Below are 22,670 nucleotides of genomic sequence, written 5' to 3'. Positions count from 1 at the left end.
GTCAAAGGTGGAGGAATTTAACACAGAAAATAAAGTAGCAAGGGATTATTACCCAGTGTATAATATAAATATCCATGAATCCATGGTGATATAAATGATTGAATAAATAAATGGGAGAAAAAAAACACATATGCTATGCAGAAGAATTCTAAATAAGTTTATGTAGATATTTTGCTTTTAATGAGGTGGACCATGACTGTATCTCTCATGTATAGACTATGAATAACTTTCTTCCAAAGAGGATAATTTGAAAAGGGAGGGGAAAAAGAGCAAATTTGCAGTGGAGAAAGACAAATATTACCTTGTGCTACATGATCAGGGTCAATATCAACAGTGATAAAGCATACTGATACTTCATATCCTTGATCTGGTGTAATAAGAATGGTATTTTCCCTCTGTGTTCTTCCTCCCCAAAACACATTACCCCAATATAAACATGAAAAAAAAAAAATATCAAAAGAGAGAAGAGGCAGCAAGACTGGGGAAAGAAGCAGGACAGGGAAAGTAAGCAATAATTAATTCAATAATTCATTGTAAGTGTAGTATCTATATATTGTAGCCTGATTTTTTGCAAATAAAATTTTAAATTTGTGAAAACAAAAGAAGCAAATAAACAGCAAATGGAATGGGGGAATAAAAGAGATCTATTTTAGATTGGCAGGATTTAATGAGGGTGGAGAATGAAAAGGGTGTAAACAGAGATGGTGAGAGCATACTAAAGAATAGAGTGTCAGACACTACAGCCAAATTACATTCACTTCTTAATTCTACTAAGGGTGGTCCAATGAGGTGAAAATATTGATTATTACTAAGGGTGTGATCAGACTGATTGCTATTATTCCCAATATCCTGTGTTTTTTGCCCACTACAAAGAAACTTTCCCAACATTTCCTCCCAACACACACACACACACACACACACACACACACACACACACGTGATTCTTGGAGCATCAAGAAGATTCTCTATTTATACAACACCTTGACTCCTGCCCTTTTGAACAATGAAGCCACACTAGGAGCTTCCAAGTGCTTTTGATGAAGAGGTGACAAAGCACTGGCATCAGACCAAAGTCCACAGGAAACGAAAATGGAAGGGTCTGCATTTCCAAGAAGATAAAATCAAACAATAGAATGCTCTGGTCAACCAGATCAGACACTTCCAAAATGGCAATATTGAAAAGTGGTTTAAAGGTCACCTCAACTACCCACTTCAATGCCTATTGTGGTCCCTATCTGAGATTTAAGATACTAAATCCTAGCACCGGGGTAGAGCCAGGGAGAAAGGACATATTGAGGAATCCTTAAAGATAAAACAGAATTGCTTTTCACTGTAAACTTTTTGCAGATGGAATTGTATCTGGGGTATCTTCCCAGCATAGTATATAGGAACACAAGTAATTATGTGTTTATAGAGCTCCACGTTAAATATTTAGATACACTGCACTCAAACTCACATTGCAAATTCTATGAAAAATTTCACCAGAAGCTCATTTGTTAAAAGATCTCCCTGCAACATTTGAAGCTACTTTCCATCTATAAAAGACACCCTGACCTAAATGATAACTCTAGGTCATTTTCATGGTCATATATTAAGATCATCGAGCTAGCTAGCTCTATGCAAAAACAGTTGTTAATACAGATCTTCCTCAGTTTATAATGGGTTATATCCTGATAAACCCATAGTAAGTTAAAAATATCTTAAGTCAAAGATACATTTAATATACCTCAACTACTTAACACCATAGATTAGCCTATCCTACCTTAATTGTGCTCAGAACACATGTTATCCTACAAATGGGCAAAATTATCTAATACAAAGCCTATTTTATAATAAAGTATTTCACATTTCATGTAATTTATTTGATCCTTTACTGAAAGTGAAAAACAGAATGGTTGCGTGGGTGCAGAATGATTGTAAGTGTATCAGTTGTATATATGGCTGACTGGGAGCTGCCGCTTAGTATCTGCTTGCCACAGCCCAGTATCATGAGATAGTATCCTGATGCACATTTCCAGCCCAGCAAAAGATCAAAATTCGGAGTGGCTCAGTGGTTAACGAACCTGACTAGTAACCATGAGGTTGTGGGTTTTATCCCTGGCCTCACTCAGTGGGTTAAGGATCCAGCATTGCCATGAGCTGTGGTGTAGGTCGCAGACCCAGCTCGGATCCCACGTTGCTATGACTGTGGCATAGGCTGGTGGCTACAGCTCCAATTCAACCCCTAGCTTGGAAACCTCAATATGCCATGGGTGCAGCCCTAAAAAGACAAAAGACAAAAAAAAAAAGACCAAAATTCAAAATTCAAAGCATGGTTTATACTGAATGTGTGTCACTCTCACATCATCATAAAGTTGAAGAATTCTAAGTCCAATCACCATAAGTCAGGGACCATTTGTGTAAGACCCTGGAGTAGGGGTGGAGTTGGATAACAAATGAGTCACAAAATTTTCTGAATCAAATGAGTATACACAGTAAATGGGAGTCTTATTTCATCAGAATTTGATAAGAACTTGCTATATAGTTCCAATAAATAATTAGAATGGAATTTACTGAAGGTCCACATGCACTGCAGCCTTTCAAGAATATATTCCCTGGGAGTTCCATTGGGTTCAGTGGATTAAGGATACGGTATTGTCACTGCTATGGTGTGAGTTCGATCCCTGGCCCAGGAACTTCCACATGCTGTAGGCATGGCCAAACAAACAAAAAAACCCCAATATATCCCCTGTCTAACATGAGGCACACCTATACACACTCCAGTCCCAATCAAGAATACCACCCATGACATTGAGCAGTGTTTTCACATAGCACTCACCTTAAAACACAAGTGTAGAATCCACTGTCCTGTGCCTCAGCTGAGTGAAACCATATTGAGTCTTCCTCTTTGCTCATCCTGACCTCTGAAAAGATGATGGGCTCTTCCAAATCACCTTTGTTTTTGTACCACATAAGCCTGAGCCCAGTGCTCTGGGCCATGCTATAGTTGGTACGAATATAACTGTAGAAAAGGGCACATTTCACTCGGACTGGTTCACCTGCCAAAGCCATGTATGTCTTGAGATCCACTGACCAGTCAATGCAGCCATCCACTGAAAGAAAACCAGATTGGGTATGAGATGCAGTGAGCATTGTTGATCATAGTGGTAAGAGCAATAATCATTCCCAACATGGACTGAGGACTTGCTAAGAGGTAGACACTGCATCACATGCTTTACATAGATTACCTTATTCAATCTTCTCAGTGATCCTAGGAGATATATCCTCCTTAGAGCAAGCAGAATTCTTATTCTAGCCCTGTGCCTTTGTGGTATTTTCCAATCTGTTTGGGGTTGACTAGATCTTCTAAGGAGCCACAGCACTCCTTGCCTATGAAGTTGTCCTGGGATCCCAATGCTAGGAACCAATTCAAGTATGGTGGCCAGTCAAGTACATCAAGTGTGCTACCCACACAGCATTTGCTTAACAGAATTTTGTGAGACTGGATGGCTAGAATGACAATGACATGCTGATTTTAGGTGACTCAAATTGTTTAGAGAGATAGGAGCCCCACCAAACAAAGACTTCCTTGGGACCCCTATATAGCCTAGGAGCAGCCCTAAGATGGACACTTTTATTATTATTATTTTGCAAATGAGAAAACTGAGATTCAGAGAAGTTCAAAGATATTGCCTGTGGACACAGAACTAACAAGTGACGGAAAACAGGTCTGTGATTCCAGAGACTTTGTTCTAAGCTCCTAGCTTATACTGTTTCTGCCTATATATATATATATATATATATATATATATATATATTTGTAGAGAATATACTTAATATATTCCCTATGTTTCTGCATTTTATACATTCTTTTTAAAAATATTCTTTTCCATCATGGCTTATCATAAGATATTGTATATAGTTCCTTGTGCTATACAGTAGGACCTTATTGTTTATCCATCCTATTAATAATAGCTTATATATGCTAACCCCAACCTCCAAACCCTCTGCCTATAATTGCAACAGGAATCATTGTGTTATTTATTTGCCTTTGAGAAAGTATATGTCTGGTTTGGAAGAGGTAGGGACCTGAACTGATTATTTGCCATTATCTACATACAAGTTTCCCATGGTATGACCTATTAATAGCAGATATTTAATCACACTTCAATTTCTTTTTATACCCTTAGGCATTCCTTGCTGCTCAGCTCATGTGCACTCATGGGAATATATTATATTAATGTCAAGTTTAATCAAATAATATTAGGTGGGTATATCTACCATTAAAGAAAGACATATACAATAATTTCTCTTTTCCAGAAGGGTTGGAAATGAGACACTGTAGCTAAATTTATATGCTAGTCAATACAATTAGTATAGCTATTCTACTTCCAATTGCTGATTTTCAAAGAATTTCATCAAATTATGCTACATCCTTTTATATTACTTGATTACCCTTTATAAAATAATCCTTTCATAAACTGTATAAACACTGCCATTTTAAAATTAAATGTTTTGCTTATACTTTTGTGAACTGATCTGCTTCCTTTTTTAGACATTGAGGACTCTGTAACCCAGTGTGTTTATATTTTAACCTCAGTTGACAGGAAGCTCAGAGCTAAATGCAATGCTCAAGTGTAAAACTATCTTACCTCAGGATTTTGCTTCTCTATACCAGGGGTTCTTGACCTGGGGTTCAAGGACACCCGGGGCAACGTGTATAGAGAGATTTCAAGGTTGTGCCTATTTGCATAGCTATACTTTTCTGGGGAGATGTTCCACAGATCTTTGTCAGATCTTCAAAGGGGTTGATTGCCCAAGAAAATTTTTGAACTCTCTGGTTTCTGATCTTTCTTCGTGACTCCATTTTTTCACTGCCTTGCTGCATATGAACTTTTATTATAAGTTGCCTCAAATCCTCTTAGAGTATGTGAAATATTCATTAGAAATAAATAATCAAATAAATAACTCATTTTGATTTTGTACCGAAGGGCATTTGAACTTTGAGGACTCACGGGGCACCAGGTTCATCACTATGGATTTTGATGATCATTGTGCACTGTTGAAGCCAAAAAGGTACCACCAAATTAGGCTAAATACAGACTGATCTCTGGCTATCTCTATTCACTTCCTAGTATCAGTTATTTACCTGTCATATGCCATCCTCACCATCAAAAACAGAGGGGAAAGTCTGAATTAGTTCAACTTTCTGGGTCATGGTAAATTACTGGTGATACATCTCTGTATTAAATGCAATTTTAATATTTATTGTTTTATCATCTTTAAGTGAATTTTAGATTTATTCCTTTTATGGATTATCTGTGATGTTGTTCCAATGCATTAACATAACTGAAAGGAAATAGAAATTTTTTTAGAAAATATATTTTTCTCAGAGTTTTGTTTTAAAAGTTGACTAATAGAAACAAAGAAAACATAGGGATCATTTTTTTTAAAAACTCCTTAATATTCCAGTTTTTGTTTTCCCCAACCCTAAAATGCACAGCAAGTGTGAATTAACTTTGAATTAACAAAGTTGTCTTGGTAAAGTGGCTTCAAACCTCTATAATTACCTACTTGATAGAAAAAATAATTGGAATTTTTTCCATTTAGGCCCTAAATACCTTCAGTTACTTCTAAACCATATGTTGCATGATCTACACCTATGCAATATTACCAGGCTGGATTGTCCCATTAGTGACAGGGAATGTTAGATATAGAAAACAATGAAAATATCTGTTCCTAGGACACAATAATCATGCTCAAAGGCAGCTGAAGACATTTAATTGCCAATACAACTAGCTTTATCATACAGACCTTGACAGTACACTGAGAATTCATTTCCTTTTAAGTACTAACTGAGAAAAATGTATTTGAATTAGTAGATTTATGGTTCCTTTTCTTCTGTTCCCTTGCTTTAGGTAGCAGAGAGGGAGTCTCTAGTTGTACAGTAATTAATGGACAAAGAACAGATATTCAATAATGAAGACAATAATTTCCAAACATTATCGCCTTATTCTTTTCCCTTAATACAGTCATCCCTCAGTATCTGCAGGGGACTGGTTTCAGGATCCCTGTGGATATCGACATCTGTGAATGTTCAAATCCCTTATATAAAGTAACATAGTAGTTGTATATAACCTACCTACACATTCCAATATACTTTAAAGCATCTCTGGATTACTTATAAGAGCTAACACAATGTAAATGTGATGTAGTTGTAAATACAATGTAAATGCTATGTAATAATTGCCAGTGTGCAGCAAATTCAAGTTTTGCTTTTTGTAACTTTTTGGAATTTTTTTTCAAGTATTTTCCATCCCTGGTTGATTGAATGCAAGGATATAGAAAATGTGGATACAGGCAGGGGTAGGGGGTGACTGTATTCACAACACAGGTTACAATATAACATATCTCAAGAGACCTGAGGCAAACTTCTCCAAAAAAGTAGACAAATGGTATGATACCAGGGATTCATGTTGGCCCATCTGACACCAAACATTTTCCCACACTGAACTTTCATCAGCAGAAATCCATTCCCAGGAGTTAAGGCATTGTAGCCTTATATCTAGAGCATATAGAACCACTACTAGATTCCAGCAATATGGTATCCTTGATGGTACCCTTTAATTGATTGCTATTCCTAGGAAAACCAACAGAGAGTGGGGCATGAAGGGATGAAATAGGATATAGTGCATTTATCTTTAGGTCTGAGATGGGTAGAACCAGTAAGGATGCACTGAAAGGTAAGATGCCTGGAAGCACAGGTGGCAAGGTAACATGATGGAATTGAAAACTTGAGCTTAAGAGAGAAGTAGTGAAAGGTGTGAAAAGGCAGGAAGAGGAGAAAGGTCACACAAAACTCAATTTGTTAAGGGCCATTCTGAGAATCAAAGATGCTGCCATCAAAAGTCACCTGTGCAAGTCACCTTTCTGTTATGAGGAGTTTGTAATACATGCCACACATTTAGAGCCCTTTACACACTGACACTCCATGTGTATTTGGCAAATAGCTGCATGAATAGATCTGTTATGCAGCTGACAGGTGAGTAGGCTATGACTGGGTTGGGGACATAGTGGAACTGAGGAGCCCGGAGAGAGTCCGCCAGAAAGCTTATCCTTATCAGCAAGAGTTCTACATCATAGAGCCATCCAGCTCTATTCTGTTCACAACTCCAGTGGCACCTCTGTAAGTTGGCCCCCAAAAGGCTCCTGAAAAAAGTGGTTTCTGGACAGACTGGTTTCTCCCACAAGTGGTTTGATAACTGGGTTTCACTGACCAGCCACAAGTATAAACAGGGGCACTCACTGTAGGAGGGAAGACAATATACGCCTCCCCACCCCCCGCAAAAAAAAAATCCCAGCAACATTCTGCATTTGCATAGAACTCCACTACAGAGCAAACTCATCAAAAAGCATCAGTTAATGCCTGCATGTTCTCTGCTTCACAATCACTCAGTATGGCTATAAATAGTCCCATCATTCTACCAAAAAATACCTATTTATAAATTATCCAATCCCCGTTCACTCTTGAGTCTTGTGAATAGCAATTCAAGTATTTAAAAGAACAATGGTATTTCTTTAGATTCTCATCTCTGCTTCTTTGATTTAGATTTCTGTAAGGCTCACAGAGTTATTACTCTTGGTTTAGATTTGTTGGTAGAAATGCTTTAATATCTGAGCTATAGAAAATAATTATAATGGAGCAAAGAGAGCCACTTCTTTAAAACCCAGGTCTCTATTTTAATCATTTTCATTTCAATCTACAAAACAAGGGTGTGCTTAAGGAGTTTGACATGAAGATTCAAACAAAAAAGGAGCATGTGAAACATATAAAGGGACATGCCAGAGAGTTCCCGTCATGGCTCGGTGGTTAACGAATCTGACTAGGAACCATGAGGTTGCGGGTTCAGTCCCTGGCCTTGCTCAGTGGGTTAAGGATCCGGCATTGCTGTGAGCTGTGGTGTAGGTTGCAGATGAGGCTTGGATCTGGTGTTGCTGTGGCTCTGGAGTAGGCCAGCGACTACAGCTCCAATTAGACCCCTAGCCTGGGAACCTTCATATGCCGTGGGAGTGGCTCAAGAAATGGCAAAAACAAAAACAAAAAAAATAAAAAAAATAAAGGGACATGCCACTCTGTGCAATTTTGCTAGTAAGAGATTCCTAAGGGTGAGAATAAATGCAGTCCTCTGGAAAGTACCCTGGGTGACCAAAGCAAACCTATTTAGCTTGCTTATAGATTAGCCTCGGCTTCCTCCTCAGTACAACAGGAAAAGCAAATCCTGTCACATCTACCTGCTGGAAAAACAAAGTCCTGAGAAAAGTTGTTAAAATCCCTAAAAGAGGATAAGATGTTATTATTATCAAAAACAATATTATTTTAGAAATAAAAAAAAAGAGGAGTTCCCGTTGTAGCTCAGTGGTTAACGAATCCGACTAGGAACCATGAGGTTGCGGGTTCAATCCCTGGCCTCGCTCAGTGGGTTAAGGATCCGGTGTTGCTGTGAGCTGTGGTATAGGTCGCAGATGTGGCTCAGATCCCACGTTGTTGTGGCTGTGGTGTAGGCCAGCGGCTAGGCTACAGCTCCGATTAGACCCCTAGCGCGGGAACTTCTATACGCCGCGGGTGCAGCCCTAGAAAAGACAAAAAAAAAGACAAACAAACAAAAATATTGTGTGCAGTAAGATTACAGATTCTAATGGCAATGTAACATTTATTAGGGATAGGGTATATAATCTATGTATTGTCTGGATTTTTGCCCCAAATTGTAATTCTCTTCAGGTAAAATGATTAATTAACATTAAAAAAAAAGATCTTGATAATGTTCACTACAACTTAAGTGTGTTGTCTGGGATGTACATCTTATATTGGCTTATTATGTGGTTTTGATTAATAAATTCATTTCTTATACCAGATGTTTTCTCATAACTATGTCAACTACATCTCATTCATTTTTATGGCTAGCGCTCCTGTGAATCAGCAGGGCAATTGTTGGGGGCAATTCATAAAAGTACCACTAGAGGGCGGGCTGTCCAAGTTTTTGTGTCAGTAAATTTTTCCCACTTAATCCCTAAAACTAAAGATTTGCCAATTGCCAATCATCGATTGTTGGGAAGGGATAGAAGCAAACCTCTGGGGATGCACCACTGTGGGTGGGTGATAGAAGGAGCCAAAAGTTGAGCACGTAGCTAAGATCTTGCTCAAATTGGGTAACAAGGTTACACACCCCAGTTAAATGACTGCACAGAAAGGTGCAACAGAAACTATTGGCATTCATTGAGCCCTTAATACAAAACAGCTTGGCACTATGATAGGTGCTTTGCACACAGTTTTCTCATTTCATTATCATGTCAACTCTGGAAGGTAGGGACTCTTGTTATTCCCATTTTTCTGAGAAGAAAAGAAAAGCTCAGAGAGCTTTAGTGGCTTGCTCAAGGTTATTCATGTTGTGATGGCAGAGTATGGACTCCAATGTAGGTAAGTTACACTCCAGGACCAATGTGCTTAATCACTGTGTGTTCTATATTCTGCCTCCTACATTCCTCATCCCATCTCATGAGCCATTAAAATACTAAAATTTCCTTAGTTCTATCCAAATTGTCACATGTGTTGCAAAAAGCATATGCCTATTCAGTAGAGTAGACCTTTCCAGCTGAGTAATAATCTAGCCCCCAATAATAACAATTGTGGGAATAATAACCAGCAAATAATATATGCAAATTATTTATCTATGAAATATATGCAGTATTGACAAAATAATGGATCATTAATAATCTGCATACTTGATTTAACCTTGGAAGATCAGTTCTAAAACTTGGATAAATTTTATCTAACCCACATTGATTTATTTAAAATTAAATGTCTAGGAATGATCACCCAGTTCCTAACATTATAATCTAGAAATAGAGTTCTGTGTTTATCTTGATCTTTGAACTTATTCTATACTATACTTATTGAATATGTTACTCTTATTTTTAAATTTTAACGTGGGAGTTAAATATCTTCTTTTTTTCTCTCAGCTCTTCCCCAAACTCATGCTGAAAGAGAAAATTCTTTTTGTTTATACCCAGCACAGTAAACGCTGTCTTCCTCAAGTGGGCATCCTCCAAGCAAAAAAGGAAAACTCTCCAAGGAATGAATAGCCTGTGCCACAGCTGCTGGACACATGCCTCTTTGTCCCCAAGCCGGGAAATAAGAACAGAGCTGTTTTATTATTTGTAAAATAAGGTTCTGATGACGAGTGTTCTTTTTCTCTACTTTCCCCCCTTCTCCTATAGACCCCTTCCCCAAATATTGAACAATTCTAAGTTCAGTTGATAATAATTGCAGCTCATTGGCTGTAAATGAATAATTAGACATCTTGTCAACTATGATTTTCTCTTTTTCTGTCAGTTAAAAGTGTTTTATTGCAATAAGCTTTCTTAACAAAGAAGGCTGCAAAGACTGGTAGTCTCTGTATGAGAACTCATCACAGTCCTGGACAGACTTCTACCTTTTCTGAATGTAATTTTTAGTACTACTCAATGTCATAAATAAATTAATTATGTAAATATGACAATGCTTCATCATTACTTTTAAATTTTATTTTTATCGCAAAAATTTCAACAATTCTTTTTTTTTTCCCACTGTACAGCAAGGGGGTCAGGTTATCCTTACATGTATACATTACAATTACAGTTTTTCCCCCACCCTTTCTTCTGTTGCAACATGAGTATCTAGACATAGTTCTCAATGCTATTCAGCAGGATCTCCTTGTGTCAACAATTCTTAAGGATGTATAATGAAAAAGGGCCTCCTCCCCAAATGCTACTTTAGCCCCCATTGTATTTTTTATGTTTTTCTCAACAATAAAAATAATTTTTAAAAATAGTTTCTGCAAGTGGGAAAGTGTTTTGATTTTTAAATTTCATCTGTGCATCAGTACCCATCAAAAGAATATCCCCCACTCCAGCTCTAAAAATACAATGAATTATTATTGCTTCATGTTGAAAAAAAGCATTTCTCCATTTTTTATGAATTGGATTATACACTTTCCTTTCACACTTTTACCCCCCACTATTCATCAATGGGAAAGTTCTGACTAAATGAAGTCCTTCATCTCATTTCAACCTAGTTATTATGCTTAATAATGGGCTGGCAACCATCTTTATTACCCTTTCATTACAGAATCTGTGCTATGCTTTGTCAAGATCATTTCTTCAATCTCTGTCTGACAAATGAACCTCAATTATGTTTTGGAGGTGAGGCCACATGAGGCATTACAAACAACTCTTCAACTCCTGATGACCTGAGGCTTGATGAGCCCCCTTGGGTAGTAGCCACCAGTCTGAAGTTCTTCTCAAAGGCACTGATGTTAATTTGAAGGCAGCAGCAGCAAATGTGCCTGTGGGAGACAGGATAACAGAACTGCCCACTAACCCCTCTAGTAGGGTTTCTGCTACTCCCTCTAAAGCTTAGGATGCTTGGCAGTGAGCTTATCCCCATTGCCAAATTTCTCTGCCTCACCTGTTTGCAGTCATCCAAGCCAAAAATGTTGGCATTCATCCCCGAATCTTGCCTTTCCTGTCCCATTAACCTCCCCCTATTCCTCCTTTAAGCGATTTCCAAAATGTTACTAAAATTCTGCCCCCCCCCATCCTCAAACATGAAAGCACAGGCCCTTCTCACATCTTGCTTGGACTATCGTAATACCCTTTAAAAATGTAATTGTAATGTATACATGTAAGGATAACTTCATCCCCTTGCTGTACAGTGGGAAAATAAAATAATAATAATAATAAAAATAAATAAAAATGATCTTCCAACTTTCCCATTCTGATCTGTTCTATAAACTGCCACCAACGTGACCTTTCTGATGTGTAAGACCACGTCTTGATGTGTAAGACTATGTCTCTTTGCTGCTCACAACCTGCTTCCGATTGCAAATCCCTAAGCCTTAGCTCCCTAGGGTTCCCCAGGGACTGCCTGTCCTTCCTGCCCCAGCCACAACTCTTCACATACTCTGCACTTCAGAAAATACTCACGAAACAAGCCATTCAATTCTCTGCCTTTGCTCTTCTAGTTCCTTCCACTATAATGCCTTTTGCTTCTGTACCTGTCGAGATTCTACCTATTATCTAAGACTTAGCTTCAAATGCCACTTCTTCTATAAACCTGCCCTTCACTGCCCTGTGTTAATTCTTTCCCCTGCAGTGCTCTGCCCACGTGTTTGTCTGCAGATCTCCTTCCTAGTTAGATGGATGTCTTATTACTTTTTATCTCTAGAACAACACCCAGAGCCTGGCACAGAGTAGGCACTCTTGAAATCTTTATGGGGTGACATCGTCCATAAAGGTGATGGGGGTGATGTGGGCGATGTGGGTTTTTTCCCACAAACAAATTCACTAACAATCAAAAGTTCTTTGCATTTGTCAGAGACCTTAAGACTCCTCTTGCCACTAGCTATCAGAGTTGTGATACAATCAAACTCTGATTCAAATGCTAGGAATTAGTCTCCAACGTACAAAATGTGTTAACAATAACAAATGACTGCTACTTTCCCATTAGCTAGCATCACAAGAAACACAAATCACAAAATAAACTCACTGCCACATCCCTGGTCCAGAACTCATGATTCAGTGCTAAGTCAATCAAAATCACCAAGTCTATCAACCAAGCCCTTCCAAATCAGGCCCTCCCCTATCAAAATGGCTGCCCTTCACTTTCCAAGAGAAATAACCCCGTTCTTGAAGCTGACCTCCTCCCTCGTAGTACTACCCTATCCCTCCTTGTCAGGAAGCAGTTATGTTCTGGGCCCTTGCCCATTCAGCTTTCTGTCTCCACCCTTGTACAATTTCTCCCACCTTCCATGCCTCTCCCAACCAAATCTTAGTCATGTCTTGAGCTGAGTTCACTTAAGTGTCAGGTTAAAACTGGCATCCTGGTTTTCCTACCATATTGACTGGTACATTAGTCCAGTTTAGAGACTTCTCATGTTTTTCTTTTTCTTTTTTTCTTTTTCATCTCTCCTCAAGCACCTCCCAGACCAGACACTTAGTAGGTTTTACTAAATATGGGTTTATATAATCTCATCCCATGGGACCTCACATAATTAAGTACTGTGAGAGTGAACAGCTTTGCTTAATTAATTTTCACCTTAGCTAAAGATTAACCTTTGGATGGTTGAAAATCTTCTTTCTAAAAGGTCTGAATCCACTTTTTGGCATCAGTAAATAGAGAATTGTGATGAGAAGCAAATTTTCTGGATTGACTAAAGATTTGTCAGGCCCTTAGGGTCATCACCCTAGACCCTAATGACAGGGCAGTATAAGAATAGAACATGGCAGCGTGAAAAGTGTACAGAGCTCACTGGAGGGCTGAAACCCTGGGTTCACAGTCCACCTGTGCCTCCTTAAGGAGATACATGACTTCAGGAAGTCAGTTTCTACTCCCAAGAGAAATGGAGACATTGAACTAGGTAAATTTAACCTAGAACCAAGAAAAGAAATTATATGCTGGTTGCTGAGGTCTCTGGTCAAGAGGACCAACTGTAATTGTTCTCTACTGGAAAATTTCTACCCAGCAATCTTTGTTTTTCTTTTTTTAATTTTTAATAAAATTTAATTTATTTTTTATTAAAGTATAGTTGATTTACAATGTTGTGTCAATTTATGCTGTGCAGAAACCTTTTTTTTTCTTAATTTCAAAGTTGCAGAATAATAAAAAGAGTACTATGACAAACTCTCATGATTTCGGCATCCAAATTTAATAATGTTAACTTTTTTTCCAGTTTATTTTCAGTAGCTTTGTTTTATTAAAGAAATAAAGCATTGCAGATACAGCAAATGTCCCCTTTAATCACCACACACAGTCCCATCCTTACCTCAAACTCCTCCCTGGATGTAATCCCTATTCCTTCCAATTTTTAGAGTCTTACATACACAGGTAGATAACCAAAAGAAAAAATATTGTAGTGATTCAAAGTCTGCCTTTCAATAGGGAGTAGAGGTGGGACTAAAAGCCAGTCAGCTGGGGGTTCCTGTGATGTGGATTCCAGTCAATTGAGGTATAAGAGAGTGTACTAACAGCTGCACAAACCCCCTGCATGGGTGTCCTTTACTTCTCACACACACAGAGTCCCAGTGGTAGCCAACCTCAGAATCCACGGGGGTTTTCTGCCTGAAATTAATTGTTTCTACATCATCTGTTTCTGTGTGCTTGCTTCATCTCTGGAAGAATCTCCCAGACCCAGAGCACTTCCCTTCCTTCCTCCATCCCTCAAGCGCATCTGATCCCCATTCACTTGCAGAACATACATGGTCTGTACTGTGAACCCCAGCATTCCCCAGATAGGTGTTGAGGAAGGAGGAGGGGTGGTAATGGCCCTGCACTGTCCTAAAATGAAATTTATAAGTAATATGAATTACTGATGTCTATACCTAGTCATTCCCCACTTCCAGTCTTGTCCTCCAATCTGCCCCTGTGGCTGGGGACAGTGGCAGCCTTGGGTACATGGGACTGACAGTTAGTTATATAGTTCATGAGGCATTGAGGAAGAAATGGCCATGGTTTTGGCTCCATGGAATGCCACTCCTCAACATCCATCAGAGAATATCACATTCTGGGGAGAGGAGCAAAGGGGCACTGTGAGCTGAGGGGATGCTGGCTGGGCACCAGAAGCCAGTACCAAGCTCCAGGTAACTGTACATTGTGGTGCAGGTACTCACCTGTAGTACTGATATGATCTAGATGGTGCTCAAGGGGGTACCACACACTGTAGAGATGTCCCTGCTTTCCCTGCCAGAGAAATGGTCAAGATCAAAGCACTTCTGGATTCCTGAGTATAGACTGTATCTGTAAAGTGTTAGCACCATTATCATAATTTCACTGGATGCTGGTCTTGCCTTATTCCATCTCAGAAATGGGTATGGTCACAGGTTATTCTACAATGTTGATATGTGCATTTAGGTTAAGGTCAGAGGATTAATGTACGTCAGTTTTCAGGTACTGATTGTCACTGTGGCAAAAGGGGCATGATTATAGTATATCCATAATACTATTCTTTGTAGTTCTATCATATTAAAATGTTATAATATTAGTTAACAAGGACCCACCATCAGGAAGGCTTGTGTTATGCTTTACTTGTTGTTAACTGGGGATAATTACTGTGCATTATTATTATTAGTGTTTACATTAGTATTAATTATGTATATTATTTAATTATTTCACTTTTATAGTATCCATTGTTATAACTTAGGTCATAATTGAATGATTATATCATCAATCATTATAACATGTCACAATTGTATTACTGTTACTATGTATACATAATTGTTATGTATTACAAGTATTACCATAAGCATAACAGTTTACAAATTTACTAATAAATGCAATTAGTAATTAATTCTATACTGCTAAGAAACCCTGGTGTTTTATACTGTTGAGAAATATTTTTATCTTGTCAGAATCAGAATAACTGAGGTAAAGCATTAATGCAGTTACTGCATTATTTTGATATATTTTCTTAAACTATAGTAATTACCACTCCTGGTAATGTTAGTGTTGTATTTTCCAATTTAAGAAATGGCATAATTATACCACATGGTTAATATTGGTTTTTGTGTGGTTATTTTTTTGCTTTTTAGGGCTGTACCCTTGGCATATGGAGGTTCCCCAGCTAGGGGTCCAATTGGAGCTGTAGCCACCGGCCTACACCAGAGCCACAGCAACTCGGGATCTGAGCCACGTCTGCGACCTACACCACAGCTCACAGCAACACCGGATCCTTAACCCACTGAGCAAAGCCAGGTGTCAAACCCGCATCCTCATGGACACTAGTCATGTTTGTTAACCACGGAGCCACAATGGGAACTCCTAATACTGTTGTTGTTTCTGTTATACTAACGTTATTTTAGCATCTATCCTAATGATGGATATCAGTATATAAATAATGGTACTATCTGTTCTTGCCTGTGAAATGGAGATGATTTGGGAATATTGACAATTTACATTCTATTGATATTATAATAAAAATTAACATCACTTCTGAGAATCTTGGCATGAATCTGTGAAAGGGACATGATTTTGAGGCATCACTGATACTGTTGTTATTTGCATTTATGTTTGTGCTAGGGTGACAATTAATGTTACTATAGGAATGAGTGTTTCTTGTAAACTTTGGAGAAACTCACACCTCGCAGGGATTTTTGTCATATTTAAATGATTTTGAGCCTGATACATAATGGTAATGATAATATTAATAATAGGATAATTTCTTAACCACTTACCATGTATCAGGTACTGCTTTAAGCACTTTCCATGCATTGACTCATTCAATCATCACAACAACCTTATAAGTAAGATAGGTATTATAGATATGCCCTGTTTACATCTCAGTATACTGGACTCAGAAAGGTTAAATGTCTTGCCTGAGGCACCACAGCCTCAGTTTGAGTCCATGTTCTCTCTCTTAACCATACTCTCTTGGGAATTATTAGAAATAATTATGACGTATAACTAATAATTTTAGCCAAGTTATCAATTTATTATTTTGATGTATCACTCAGGAATAAGGATTTCTAGAATGGCCATCATTAACAAGTCAACAAATAACAAATGCTGGAGAGGGTGTGGAGGAAAGGGTATCCTCCTAAACTGTTGGTGGGAATGTAAATCGATACAACCAGTACAGAAAACAGTATGGAGGTACCTCAGAAAACTAACTCTAGAACTACCATGTGACCCAGCAATCCTACTCTTGGATGTATATCCAGACAAAACTTTCATTCAAAAAGATACATGCACCTATATGTTCATTGCAGCACTATTCACAATAGCCAAGACATGGTAATAACATAAATGTCCATTGACAGATCAATGGATTAAGAAGATTTGGTATATATACACAGTGGAATACTACTCAGCCATAAAAAAGAACGACATAATGCCATTTGTAGCAACATGGAACTAGAGGCCCTCATACTAACTGAAGTAAGACAGAAAGAGAAAGACAAATACTATATGATACCACTTATACCTGGAATCTTATATCCAGCACAAATGAACCTTTCCACAGAAAATGAAATCATGGACTTGGAGAACAGGCTTGTGGTTGCCAAGGGGGAGGGGGAGGGACAGGGATGGACTGGGAGTTTGGGGTTAGTAGATGCAAACTATTGCATTTGGAATGCATAAACAATGAGATCCTGCTGTATAGCACAGGGAACTATATCCAGTCACTTGTGATGGAACATGATGGAGGATAATGTGAAAAAAAGAATGTATGTATATATTTGTGGCTGGGTTACTTTGCTGTATAGTAGAAAATTGGCAGATCGCTGTAAACCAACTATAATGGAAAAAATAGAAATCATTAAAAAATGAAAAACAAAGAATAAGAGTTTCTTCCTTTTACAGTCATAGGCATAGGCATTGGCTGGTATAGAAGTTTTTAATGTTAGGTATCCAGGTAGGGGTGGGACGTGACTAGTATAAAATGGGGCCGAATCTCTCTCTCCTAAGGTTGTCAGGTAACTTATTTAAGCATCTCAAGCCAAAAACACCTGCTAGAGTATTGGTGCACAGTAAATACTTCTTGAAAATTCATTCTTCCTTCATTATGGTGCTTAGTTCCTAGTAGCCCAGGTAGAAAGAGGGAGCAAATTTTAAAAAGGAAGAAATTCAAAGAAGATTATGTAATAACATATATGGGAAAAAATGGATACATGTATATGTATAACTGATTCACTTTGCTGTGCACCTGAAACTAATACAACATGGTAAATCAATAATACCCCCAAAAAATTAAAGAATAAAAGATTACAACCTAAAATTTGTCACAGTAGCTAATGATATAAAAAAATTTTAAAAAAGAAAGAAAAGAAAGATATTATTCTCAGGTGCTTGATTAGTGAGTAGTCTTTCCTCTCACCCTCTGTGGCACTACCCCCTCCACTTTTACCCATCTGCCCTGCCATCCCTGCTCAAAGGAAGTCTCATCATGTCAACAGTCTATTGTCTGTGCCTGTTTATGTAGCTAGAAGGTGACACCCCATGGTGGTACCAGGCTTCTAGGCTGAATGTGTCCAATATGTACTTGGATATGGTCCAGCTCAATCAATATGGCCTGGAGGGTGATGGAGGGAAGAGAGTGAATCTCCATTCCCTGGGAGGCTGAAGGGATGAATGATGATGACATGTGGGTGAATGAGGAACTAAGAGAAGTAACGGGGGAGATGTGTTGATGGGATAGAGCTCTGTCACCTCTAGGAGTGGTGGGAGGTTGAATGTGAGACTTAAAAATAGGATTAGCTAGAATTCAGCTTCAGAAGCAGTTAGAAGCCCAGGTATATTGCCCCAACATTAGTTGCACACACTAGAAGAAAGCTGGATAAAAGATCTCTAGAGAGTAAAGTGGAGAGGGTGTGGTTTATATGAGCATGCCTAGCCAGACCAGACCACGGTCTCCTGCTAATAATTATTTATCTGTCACTAAACTTGGGCATTTTATAGAAACTGAGAGTAACAAAGCCTAGACTGCCAGGATTGGGACCATTGGGACAGGGAATACCCAACTCAGAGCCTCTTCCATCCACCAGACCATGGACGCCTGACCACACACTTCCCCTCCTGCCCCGACCCTGGAAAATCAGAGTTAGACACTGGAGACCCCATTTTCCTATTGGTCTCTGTTCCCTTCTGGATCTGTCCCAAACCACTCCTGAATAAGCATGCAGTTTTTATCCACCATCTCTCTAGGTCATTAAATGTGACTCAGACGTAAGTGATACTGCATACCAGATATGTCTCTACCACATAGGTCTCACCATGTAATTCCAGAGGGGCAAGTAATGCCTCCAGTTAAGTGGCTGGGCAGAGAGGAGGGATTGTCACTCTTTTTAGGAGATTTGGGGATGGGAGAATTTTAAGCGCCAGAACCCTAAGGGCCCTCCTGAACCATTTCTCCCTCTTTCAGTCCTCACCTCCAGTCATTAGAGCTCAATTTCTGGAGCCAGTCAGTATTATTAGATCATAAGTTGGTAAGAGATCACCATTACCAGGGCATGTCTACCATTTTCTCTCCATACCCACTTCCTAATCAAAATATAGGCTCCTGGACTAGGCTTTAGTTGAAGGTGTGGGGTGGGTCTTTAGAGGTTGATATTCCTAATGAAATCCTAATTCCCTGTGCCCGAAAACCATCGACACTCTTGTAATAGATATAAATCCTACAATGACTCCCCCTGCCACCGCCCCAGCAAAGATGCTCCACCCTCATTCCCAGAACCTGTGACTAGGATTAAATATCACTTCTGTGAGAGTGTTATATTATACGGTGTAGCTGATCATAAAATAGAGAGACTGGAGTTCCCATCGTGGCTCAGCAGTAACGAACCCGACTAGTATCCATGAGGACATGGGCTTGATCCCTAGCCTTGATCACTAAGTTAAGGATACGGTGTTGCTCTGAGCTGTAGTGTAGGTTGCAGACGTGGCTTGGGTCCAGCATTGGTGTGGCTGTGGCGTAGGACAGCAGCTGCAGCTCCAATTCGGCCCATAGCTTGGGAACTTGCGTATGCTGTGAGTGCAACCCTAAAAAAAAAAAAAAAAAATTTAATTAAAAAATAAAAAAACAGATAAAATAGATGATTCAGATGGAACTAGTCTAATCACATGGGGGCTGAAAAGCAGAGAGTTTTCTCCAGCTGTAGAAGAAGGGGGAGTCAGAGAATATTGAAGTGTGAAAAGCATATGATGCAGGATTGCTGGCTTTGAAGATGGAGGAGGCCCCTTGAGAAGGAATGATAACAGTCTCAAAGCACAAAAAGCAGCTCCCAGCTGATGGTCACAAGGCAGCAGTCTCCTCAGACCTCTGGTCCACAAGAACCAGATTTTGCCAAGACGCTGAATGAGCCTCCATCCAAGAGCCCTGCCCAGCTGACACCTGACTTTGGCCTTGTGAGACCCTAAGTGTAAAACTCAGTGAGCCCAGCCAGAATTTTGTCCTACCAGTGAGCTCAAAAGAGGTGTTGTATTAAGCTGCTAAATATGTGGTAATCTGTGATGGCAATGATAGAAAACTAATGAAACTTTTTAATCCCAACCTTGCCCTTTCCCTTCAGAGATAGTTTAGGGACTTGAGGATGCCTCACATATCAGCTCCTCTCCTTGTCCATCCAGGAGGATGACCGGTTTTGTCCGTAAGGTAATGTCCCCAGCCTCTTGCCCTTGATGTCTTTGCCCCCTTCAAACTCCTTGCCCTCAGGCCTTCCACGCATGCACTTCACCTACCAAGTGTCCCCCAGCTGTCCTCCCAGGACTGACAAGCACAGCTGATTCTCTCCTCGACCCACAGTGCTGATGATTGGCAGAGCTCAGGGTGTTCTTTTCCCAGGGCACACTGTGCTCACTCCCTCAACATGGTCTCTGCCCCTCTGCATGGTCCTTGAGGGTTGGGAATATGCAATTCTCAAAAACACAATATGATAGACTTTTGTTTGAGTTTAGCTGAGACAGAGCCTCCTAGAAAGGATTTGACAGTTCTTGAATGTGTCCTGCCCCAGTGTTCCTGCAGCCTAAGGGGCTGCTCCCCTTGACTTCCAACTGTCACTGGTCCTACCTCTCTTCAGGTACCTGTTGTTTTTCCCTTTTTAGGATAGAGAATAAGGACAAGAGCTGGTGAGCAGGGGGAATATTGGGCCTCTTCTGCCCACAGGTGCTGCCCTGCCTCCCTTGGCCAACACTTTCCCAAAGCCAGTGACACATGGTGCCTTTGGCTGGATGTTGGCATGAAATACCTCACCAGCTAAAAATGCCACAGGCTTCAGCTGCCTACCCAAGAAGCCTGGGATATGTGACAACATCCTCATAGATCGCAGTTGTCAGCTTCACAGTTGACTAAAGATTCCCTATGACTTGCTCCCTTTGCAAGGATGATCATCTTTAAGATGCTCAACCTGCTCAAGACCGTCAACTCCTGGCCTTTCCAATGTACTGACGAGATTCTGTTTATTGACCTGTTTGCTTAATCACAGGTGTGTTCACTTTAGAAAATTCCTTAAGCTGTACATTGAAAATATACACATTTTCTGTACATATTTTTGCCATGGCTGAGATTATGCCCTACATACAAGTTAATAAGTTAGCCTGTTACCATTCCATGAAGGTTGGTAGAAGAAGACTTTGGGTCAGAAACAAGGGATGTTATTACTTGCAGGACAGCAAACAACATGAACATTAGCATATTTGCATAGATTCCCTTTGTCCCTCAAGTCCCACAAGAATGACATATAAGACTCCAGGAGGCTATTGTTCAGAAGAATCGAGGGACACTGAGCCTGTGGAACCCACCAATTTGTAGCAAGCAGTAACCAAGCCCAATCTTTGTCTTGAGAGAGACTTCACTGCATTACTTCAATGTTGTAAGCTGCAAACACAACACTGAGAAGTGGCCCAAGTAAAGGATGACAAGCCCTTGCATTCTTAGCATACCCAGCAAGATGTGTGGGGACACAAGAGTCTCCCCCCAACAATTATACTCCAATAAAATTTACCAAGAACAAAATATTCACTGACAACACCCCCTGTCATTAATGAATCCTCTTCTTCCTCTCAACTCATTCACTTCTTCCTTCTCTCTTTCATCCACTACCCACACTCTTGGTGATATTCCTTTTACAATCTGCTCTCTTTCCCCTCATCCTATCCATGGCATGAACTATGTCAGAGAAGGGCCTGGATTCAGAGAGATCTATGATTTGACACTTTCACATCGTGAGGTCTTTGGAAAGATTTCCTGAAGCATGAATCACCTGTGGTAGTGACGGTCAGAGAGGGGCACTCCGAGTTGGCCTAGCACTAACCCCCACCCTTTAGCATCTGTAAGTTCCAGGCAGACAGGAGCACTAGAATCTCTGTAGGGACAGTCTGAGGACATCCACTGGATATGTGATTGGCCTCCGGAGATACCACAGGACCCATGGTCAAATGGGGCCATTGTGTTTGAACTCCAAGGTCAAAAGGGTAGATTCCCAGATTTGAACATCCTTCCTTCAACAGAGGTGGAGTCTGGGAGATGGTCTTAGATCTCTCAGAAACCTGGACTTTCTTTTTTAAATCCTCCTGTCTCTTTTATGTCAGTCCTGCTAGCTCAAGCACTCCCAAAGGAATATGAACTTAACATCACTAGGGTAAGTCTGCCACCATCTTCCCCAGCCTGTTGCCTTCCTAAATGGGAGACTCTGGGCCCAGGCTCCTGTCTCTGGCTGTACCTTGCTTAATGCTGTGTGATTTTTGACTAATATCTAAACTTCTCTGAACTCCACTTGAGGAAACAATAATTAAAGGGGCAGGGCTTCATGCAAACCCTCACAAATGCCAGGTCTTTTTTGACTCTTAACACTACTTTTTACCTAATTGCAAAATATTCTCAAATGGAATGAGATGCAAGAAAAGCCTAGAAAAGAAATTACTGGATAGGTAGTATAGCATGAGACTAAGTGTTTGGACCCTACAACTGGGTCTACTTACCATTCTTGCTATGTTCTAGCTGTGTTTCCTTGAGGAGTTATTTTAATATCTCTGTGTTTCAGCTTCCATATCAGCAAAACAAAGATAATATCTGTGCCTACTTCATAGGGTCATTGTGAGGATGTGATGATGAAAATACTTAGAACACACAGTATCTAACACCTAGTAAACACTCCATAAGTATTAG

The 22,670-nt window shown here is 39.6% G+C and overlaps 1 protein-coding gene across 7 annotated transcripts in view; it reads right to left on the bottom strand.

Moving 5' to 3' along the window:
* Window positions 1-22,670, bottom strand: part of IL1RAPL2 (interleukin 1 receptor accessory protein like 2) — a 1,117,802-nt gene that overhangs the window by 521,061 nt on the left and 574,071 nt on the right. For all 7 annotated transcript variants that reach the window (XM_085008093.1, XM_085008091.1, XM_085008095.1 and 4 more), the window contains one exon: window positions 2,819-3,092. In XM_085008093.1, the coding sequence (XP_084864219.1) occupies window positions 2,819-3,051 (233 nt within the window). In that variant the 5' untranslated portion in view covers window positions 3,052-3,092. The remainder of the gene's footprint in view (window positions 1-2,818; window positions 3,093-22,670) is intronic.

The sequence above is a fragment of the Sus scrofa genome, chromosome X (genome assembly GCF_054392235.1).
Source record: "Sus scrofa isolate SSC_HxYL_T2T_F1_AM1 chromosome X, Sscrofa_HxYL_maternal_Yorkshire_Landrace_v2.0, whole genome shotgun sequence".
Lineage (NCBI taxonomy): Eukaryota > Metazoa > Chordata > Mammalia > Artiodactyla > Suidae > Sus > Sus scrofa.
This window is presented reverse-complemented; position numbering and strand designations above follow the sequence as displayed.